The 8,929-nt window shown below is 35.6% G+C and overlaps 1 protein-coding gene and 1 pseudogene across 1 annotated transcript; both read left to right on the top strand.

Moving 5' to 3' along the window:
• The first annotated feature begins 6 nt into the window (after positions 1-6).
• LOC140970578 (7-deoxyloganetic acid glucosyl transferase-like) lies at positions 7-1,937 on the top strand (annotated as a pseudogene).
• A 2,310-nt stretch (positions 1,938-4,247) lies between these two features.
• LOC140970577 (7-deoxyloganetic acid glucosyl transferase-like) lies at positions 4,248-6,800 on the top strand. The gene is made up of 2 exons (XM_073432374.1): positions 4,248-4,952; positions 5,672-6,800. Exons 1-2 carry the CDS (start codon positions 4,433-4,435, stop codon positions 6,595-6,597), a joined length of 1,446 nt encoding a protein of 481 aa, XP_073288475.1. The 5' UTR covers positions 4,248-4,432; the 3' UTR covers positions 6,598-6,800.
• Positions 6,801-8,929: the final 2,129 nt, after the last annotated feature.

Here is an 8,929-nt window from a genome sequence, read left to right as displayed (position 1 = left end):
CAGTGCTACAAATTCAAGAATCATAAACTGTTCTATTGAATCTCGGTGCTGCGAAAATGCGCTCCAAAGAAGCAAAACTCCCACCCCATGTTCTCATTTTCCCTTTACCAGCTCAAGGACACATGAATTCCATGCTGAATCTAGCCCAACTCCTCTGTTTATCCGATTTCCATGTCACGTTCATCGTGTCTGAATTCAACCACGGTCGTCTCCTGAAGCACACCGGCACTCGTTCGACCTTCGCAAGATATCTAGGTTTCCAGTTTCAGACGATTCCAGATGGTCTCCCGGATGACCACCCCCGTGCTGGTTACAAACTAATGGATATTGTTGCATCCTTGATAAACAACGTGGCACCAATTTTCAACAAAATGCTTATCGAGAAAGATTTGTTTGCTTCTGCGAACAGAAGACCTGTAACGTGCATAGTAGCAGATGGGGTGCTGAGTTTTGCTGCTGATTTCGCGGAAGAGCGAGGGATTCCTTTGATCTATTTTCGAACTATTAGTGCTTGTGCTTTCTGGACATATTTCTGCATCAGCCAAGTCACAGAAGCTAATGAAATGCCTTTACAAGGTCCAATCTTTTATTTCTATCTTCTATTAGGAATGCCCCTCATAGATTTTAATAATGTTTTTATGAATATTGATGCAGTACCAAATGATGTTTGTGTAGCGCCAAGTTTCATGTATAGTTAGATTGGATTCGATCCTAGTTAATAACCTTCACCGCTACGGATGACGCCACATAATATATATGTATAAATAACAAAATTAGTGCAATCGGGACGTTATAAGTTAACGGTTAATGGTGGCATAGACAACAATTTACTTCCTGGTTGTAGTGCATTTGGATCAATCTATTTTTCTAGGAAGCAAAGGTAGGAAACATGAACAAGCAAAGGCATTTGGATCAATCTATTTTTCTTAGATCAATATAATTTTGTTTGGAGGAGTTGATATTTTCTGATTGCCATTGTAGAAAATGAGATGAACGAATTAGCGAAAACCATTCTTGGAATGGAAGGTCTACTAAGACGTTGTGATCTACCAAGATTTTGTGCTGCGGACGATGCAAGTGATCCAATCCTTTGGGACGTAATCACCTTGACAAGGCAAACTGTACGAGCAAAAGCTTTCATTTTGAACACATTTGATGATCTAGAGCAACCTGTATTATCAAATATCCTAAAGCACATGCCGAGATTGTACACTATTGGTCCAGGCAATGCGCACTTGAAGTCGAGGCTCGGGGATAACAAGGCCGATGCCTCAACTCCTTCAGCCAGCTTGTGGGCCGAAGATTTGGATTGACACAAAAACCAAAATCAGTTATTTATGTCAGCTTCGGGAGCATAACCACGGTGACAAGAGAGCAACTACTCGAGTTTTGGCACGGATTGGTAAACAGCGAGCAGAGATTTTTATGGGTAATGAGGCCGGATTCTATACTAGGAAAAGACGGGGATCGAATCCCAGCCGAATTGGAGAAGGGTACTAAAGAGAACGGTTACATGGTGGAATGGGCGCCGCAGGAGGAAGTGCTGGACCACTCCGCGGTTGGTGGGTTTTTGACGCACGGTGGCTGGAATTCGATTCTGGAGAGTATGGTCGCAGGCGTGCCTATGATATGCTGTTCGTATTTCGCCGATCAAATGGTTAATAGTCGGTTCGTGAGCGAAGTTTGGAAGATCGGGTTGGACATAAAGGATAGATGTGACAGAGAATGCTGTGAGAGAATTAATGGAAGTGAGGAAAGATCAGTTCTTGGACAGGGCCGATCACTTTGCGAAAAAGGCAAAAATGACAGTAATTGAAGGGGGATCATCATACCGTAATTTAAATGATTTGATAGAGTATATTGAATCTTTCTGTATTTGACTTGAGAATGCATCGCATGCCATTGGATTCAATAAGGCTGTGTTTTTAATTGGTGGTGTTGAACATGAGTTGTTTCTTTTTATAAATTTTCTACTTTATTTTTCAATTGCAAATTTGCAATTTTCGAATTAGATAAGAATATTAAATAAGATTTTTTTAAAAATTAGATCTTAATGATTATATGATTATAATATATGGTTTATAAAGCTAAGTTCTATGTATGATAAGAACGGTTCGATCCTAAGTGACATCGAAAAGCTCCCACTCCCATGTAATAATAATAGTAATTAAAAAATGGATAAATCGGGGACTTTATACGTGTGAGATTGATTAGTTTATGTTAGTCTTTAATACTGGAATAGACAACGATTCACTTCTCGGTTGTAGTGTTTTGGATCAAACAATTTTTGTAAGCGCATGTTCAATGGTGTGAGGAGGTTGGTGCGATGAAGTTGGTAACTTCATTGCATACTGATGTCAACGATGATAACTTTATCTTATGGTTATACGAGAGTGAAATGATGTTGCAGAGAAGATGTTGAAATGTTAAATTTTTTTAATTTCATTAGATATATAGATATTTGAACATAAAATAAAATTACATAATTAAAAGAAATTAAAATTACACATAATTAAAATTTAAATATTATAGGAAATTAAGAAATATAAAAAAATAAAAAATTACAAATAATTAAAGTGAATTACCTACAACTAAATAAATTGCTGCCCAATTCTTTTATAAAAAATTGTTTGTTGCAACTTCATAAAATACCCACGTTGCACATTATTCATGTTTGGATTGATAATATCTTTATCTATGATCCGATTTTCTTACTTTCTACTGCTTCATTTCTTTCATTGCTTGCTTCCTCTTTTTCATTTCCAGCTTCCTAAGCTCTATTTCATACTTCTTTGCCATTTTTTCCTCAACTTTTGCATAATGCTCTCTTGATATAGTAATCTTCGTATCCTTAATTTCATAAAAAATTTTCTGATCATCTCGCATTTTTGCATACAAATCCGTCATGGGCGATTTTTTTGAGCCAGATCCTTTCACACTCGCTTTTAAGGTCTTTCTTCCTATTGGTCTAATTGTTTTGGATACATCTAGCACATCAATTCCTTCATCGTCAGTGAGCGTGGAGAAAAGAGATGAAGATGAATCTCCTTCGAACTTTTCGAACGTGTGATACCTCTTGTTCCACATCTTAAAAATTAAATATTTAAAATGAGTTTATAATGGGTTTACAATAGACTTCTATAACAACTTGGGTTAATCATTTTAGTAAAGCGAGGACGAATACGAAGTAGTTGCTATATGGGCCCATTGTGCAGTCACGCAGGCGCGGACCTGGGCTCGGGACGTGACAGAATGGTATCAGAGACGGTCACGGGCAAGGAACACAGAGAAATAAGTGCTATGCGGGGCAAAGTGCTACGTGCATGGGAGCCACCTCTTGAACCTGAAGGACAAAGTGCTACATGACGGGAGCCACCTCTTGAACATGTAGGAGCCACCTCTAGATTCTCGACGCTGTGGATCGAGAGGTCAGGCTGTGACGAGGACGTATCGTTCTGAAAGAGGGATAATTGTGATACCCNTTTGTTGAATTTCAAGTAAAAAAAATATTGTAATAAAATTTTAAGAATATCTTATCTCAAACGACTATTCCCTTTGATTGAAGGCTTCTAGTTAGGTTTAGAAAGCGATTTTTTTTAGGCAAGATCCTGAAATGTTGGCGCATGTACCTTGAATGAACTTTCCCTTCCATTTGTAACTCATGGTTATATTATTTTCCAACCAATCCCCAAAAACTAGCATTGCTTTGGTCATTTCCTAGTGCCAGATTAGTAAAGCCGTTGCATCATGCTTTTGCAATATGTTCATCTTAGTCCTTCAACCAATATTTCCTTGTGATGAATTCACCCCAGCAACAATCTTCTTCTCTTTTTTTATTTTTTATTTATTTTGAAGATGTTTCAAAAGTAAAAGGGACTTCATTTGGATTCTAAGATAATTGAGTTTCTTTCAACATATATCTCAATATTTGATTGTTGGTGTATTAAGATTGGAAAAGACAAATCAATTGAGAATTGATTTAAAAAAAGTTTTGTGTAGGAGATTGAGACCATCATAGCTCCATGGATTCTTTTCGGTTGTTACATAAAATAATTAAAGTGGAATATACTTGTTAAAAAAATGTGTTGTATTATTATTGGTATACGGTGTCGCCACATCATTATTGTTGCGAAATTTCGTCCATAAAAAAATGAAGTCATCAATGACATCAAGATTTGAGAATCCTTTTTCTTTAATAAAATAAGGATTCAGATAACCATTTTGATTTAAAAAATTTATATGCACAGGGCGTTGAAGAAAACAAGGACACCGATGTTTTAAATCTGAGATAAGATTTTATTTCAGGATCCAAATTATAAAAAATCTTCAACTGTCGTGAAAAAAAAATGAACTCCAAACATCGAATGCTTGCTGGCCAGTGCTACAAATTCAAGAATCATAATATGTTCTATTGAATCTCGGTGCTGCGAAAATGTGCTCCAAAGAAGCAAAACTCCCACCCCATGTTCTCATTTTCCCTTTACCAGCTCAAGGACACATGAATTCTATGCTCAATCTAGCCCAACTCCTCTGTTTATCCGATTTCCATGTCACGTTCATCGTGTCTGAATTCAACCACAGTCGTCTCCTGAAGCACACCGGCACTCGTTCGACCTTCACCAGATATCCGGGTTTCCAGTTTCAGACGATTCCAGATGGTCTCCCGGATGACCACCCCCGTGCTGGTTACAAAATAACGGATATTATTCCATCCTTGATAAACAACGTGGCACCAATTTTCAAGAAAATGCTGATCGAGAAAGATTTGTTTGCTTCTGCGAACAGAAGACCTGTAACGTGCATAGTAGCAGATGGGGTGCTGAGTTTTGCTGCTGATTTCGCGGAAGAGCGAGGGATTCCTTTGATCTATTTTCGAACTATTAGTGCTTGTGCTTTCTGGACATACTTCTGCATCAGCCAAGCCACAGAAGCTAATGAAATGCCCTTACAAGGTCAGATCTTTTATTGCTAGTTTTGTATTTTATAAGGAATGCCCCCCAATAAATTTTAATGAACTGCCAAATGATGTTTGTATAACACCAATTAGTTTCGTGTGTAACAAGAACGGATTCGAGCCCAGGTCGTAGCAAAAACCTTCACTTCATGTAATAATAATAAAAAAAGGGATGATTTACACACTTATACGTGTGAAATTAATTTAAGTTGATGCGTTTGGATCAAACAATTTTTCTAGGAGTGCACAAAATTGCACCTAGGGATTATTGAGCCGATCATAGGATCGAACAGTCGGGTTATACTCGCAATATGGATGTCCAGTATCAACTTGGATACTAGCTTTGGAGATTGTCTTTTTTGAATAGGCTGGTCCGATAACTCATGAGACTCTCCCTTAAGGAGTCCATCAACTGTTAGGCAATTATATCCTTGTTGCATTTAAACAGAGCGCTATGAACTGATAAGCCCTCTCTAAGGTTTCATAGAGTACGTAGCAGCGTGCGAGTCCTAGATGTCATTCACTCATTATGGGGATCATGTATAATTATATATCAAGTTAGAATTATGAATTATCATCTCATAATAATTTTCTATCATCTGATTTAAATTCTGATTTCTGATTCCAAAATTTTCTAGTTTCCAACATTTTGTACAAAATGGTTACAATAAAATTTTCTATTATTGAGTACTTGATCTTTCTTGATGGGCATTGCAGAAAATGGGTTGGAAGAATTTGCGAAAACCATCCCTGGAATGGAAGGTCTACTAAGACGTTGTGATCTACCAAGATTGTGTGGTGTGGATGATACAAGCGACCCAAGCCTCTGGGAAGTAATTACCTTGACAGGGCAAACTGTGCGAGCAAAAGCATTCATTTTGAACACATTTGATGATCTAGAGCAACCTGTATTATCAAATATTCTAAAGCACATACCGAGATTGTACACCATTGGGCCAGGTAATGCGCACTTGAAGTCGAGGCTCGGGGAGAACAAGGCCGATGCCTCAACTCCTTCAGGCAGCTTGTGGGCCGAAGATTTGAATTGCATAGACTGGTTGAATGCACAAAAACCAAAATCAGTTATTTATGTCAGCTTCGGGAGCATAACCACGGTGACAAGAGAGCAACTACTCGAGTTTTGGCACGGATTGGTAAACAGCGAGCAGAGATTTTTATGGGTAATGAGGCCGGATTCTATACTAGGAAAAGACGGGGATCGAATCCCAGCCGAATTGGAGAAGGGTACTAAAGAGAACGGTTACATGGTTGAATGGGCACCGCAGGAGGAGGTGCTGAACCACTCCGCGGTTGGTGGGTTTTTGACGCACGGTGGCTGGAATTCGATTCTGGAGAGTATGGTCGCAGGCGTGCCTATGATATGCTGTTCGTATTTCGCCGATCAAATGGTTAATAGTCGGTTCGTGAGCGAAGTTTGGAAGATCGGGTTGGACATAAAGGATAGATGTGACAGAGTTGTGATTGAGAATGCTGTTAGAGAATTAATGGAAGTGAGGAAAGATCAGTTCTTGGATATGGCTGATCACTTGGCGAAAAAGGCAAAAATGACAATAAGTGAAGAGGGATCATCATACCGTAATTTAAATGATTTGATAGAGTATATTGAATCTTTCTGTATTTGACTTGAGAATGCATTGCATGCCATTGGATTCAATAAGGGTGTGTTTAATTGGTGGATTAGGGAATTATCCCTTCCAGTCTAATGTATACTTACAAATTTGTGTAATGATTATTCATCACACTTCAATTAACTTAAGAAAAAAATAACAGCATTATTTGTATTCATTCAGAGAAAAAGAAAATAAAAATATGTGCATATAATATATGATATGGAGAATACAATCATTTAGATTGAACATTACGAGAAAATATTTGTATTCAATCGTAGAAGTCGACAAAATACCAATTATAATATCTAAAAAAAGTATATCAGTAAAATTTTAAAGAAAAAAAAATTAAAATCATACAGGAATTTTTCTAAAAATAAATGAATATAAATGATTAACATTCATTACAAAGTATGCATACATAATTTTCTTCTATCAAATTAATTAATTTTATTTCAAACCGCACCGCATACAATTGTTTGATAATAATTTGAAAGCAAAATCGCGTACATTTGGAGGAATTTATTTTTATTATTATTAATTATGCCATGACGTATAAGTTAATTTATATTTGATCTAAAATATAAAAACTAAACAAAACCTGCTTGCACCTTATTCATAATTCAACTACATATCATCATTTCCTCTCAACACTCCAATTTCACAACAAAAAATCAGGAGCAGATCACCTTTTGTGGGGCAAAAACGGCACACACTGTTGTGCATGCAAAATGGTATTGTCTTACTGACGATTCAGAGAAAGTCATTCAATCGATTTCAAAATGCAAAGCTATCCAATCGTTTTATCATCAGCAACGTGTTTAAGACTCAATCGATCAAGAATACAAATATGTGGCATAAAGATTACTGTATCGTTCACATCATTGATGTACATTTATAAACTGTTGAATAATATATCTTTAGATATAAGCCATATATCTCACAAGGATATCACATACTTTATTAGAAAATTTTGTAGACTGATCATGAACGACAAACAAAATATCAGAATATCAAATTATTCCCCTAAAATGACATGACACAGTGCTAGTTACCTTTTGTTGTCATTGACGGTTTCCTCTCACATTTGGTAAATGTCAAACTGCTTATTAATTAAAGTGTACGATAAATCAAGAAAGGACGGCGACAACAGTACTATTGCATTAATGATCATTTATTGAGCTATAGTAGAACATTGAACGAGAAGATGCAAAAAATATTATAAATAGATAATGCCAAGAAAAACTAAAGATAAAGATATCTAAAGCTTGCATTTTCTAAGAGATTTCTAAGCACTTTTCACTCTCATCAATTACTGCTCCACAGCCCTCACTTCGAAGAAAATTTATCAGATCACCAAGGATCATGAAGGGCTCCTGTCAAAACTGCTCAACCATTTCTGTCTAGAACATTTGAAGAGTTGAACGATAGTTTGATTATGATGATTCATTATATTGTTACATCAGTGTTGTATTGGTTGTTTGAATGTGTGTCTCAACCTGTTGTAAGAATTCAACTTGGAGTTTTGACTTTGGTAGTTGATGAGTTATAAGGTTATAACGGATTGTTACAAAGTGTTGTTAACCCAAAATCTTTTAATAAAATTGTTTCTAAGTGGAAGAAATGATAACGCAGGAGCTTGAGTCTTCTAACATCCATAAATCATTGTGTTATTTCATTTACCACATTTACTTATTTTGTTTATTTATCATATCTGAGTATATAATCCTCATAAGAATCATCAACAGTTTTTCGCACTATTTGTGGTCCGACAATTTCTTAAGTGTTGAGAAAATAAGGTCTTGTATGACTAACTCTATGAAGATCAGTCGCATTACTTGATAGTGTTTTAGAGAAAAAATTTTATTGTTTACTCACTCTCCCTCTAAACATATCCTTGATGCATGCATCTTCTACCCGATCGACTCATGAAAAAATATTGTTTTATATCAACATTATTATTTTTCACTCAAAATATGGATCGAGTTGACTCGTCCTATGAATATAGATATGTAATACCGTCTCACAAGAGACTTACTCAAACTAATTTAAGTGAAAAAAAAAATTCTATCTTGAGTAATTTTCCATAAATATGTTGACTAACAATTTAATTTGACTATTAATTTCTAATATTTTTTAAAGAATCATAAGACATTATTTTAAAATAATAATGTTATTATATTTTTCTTCAAAAATATATTGTAGCGAAATTTAAGATAGTTTATTTCTTTTCAAATAATTATTTTTATTTATAATATTTATTTATTTAATTTAATGAAATACAAAAAGAATTGTAAAGAATTGTATAGTTCGTAATTATTATGTGTGTCAATTATATATTTAAGTT

The sequence above is a fragment of the Primulina huaijiensis genome, unplaced genomic scaffold, assembly GCF_012295235.1.
Source record: "Primulina huaijiensis isolate GDHJ02 unplaced genomic scaffold, ASM1229523v2 scaffold8901, whole genome shotgun sequence".
NCBI lineage: Eukaryota > Viridiplantae > Streptophyta > Magnoliopsida > Lamiales > Gesneriaceae > Primulina > Primulina huaijiensis.
Note: the sequence above shows the minus strand (reverse complement) of the source record. Positions and strands in the feature narration are given on the sequence as shown.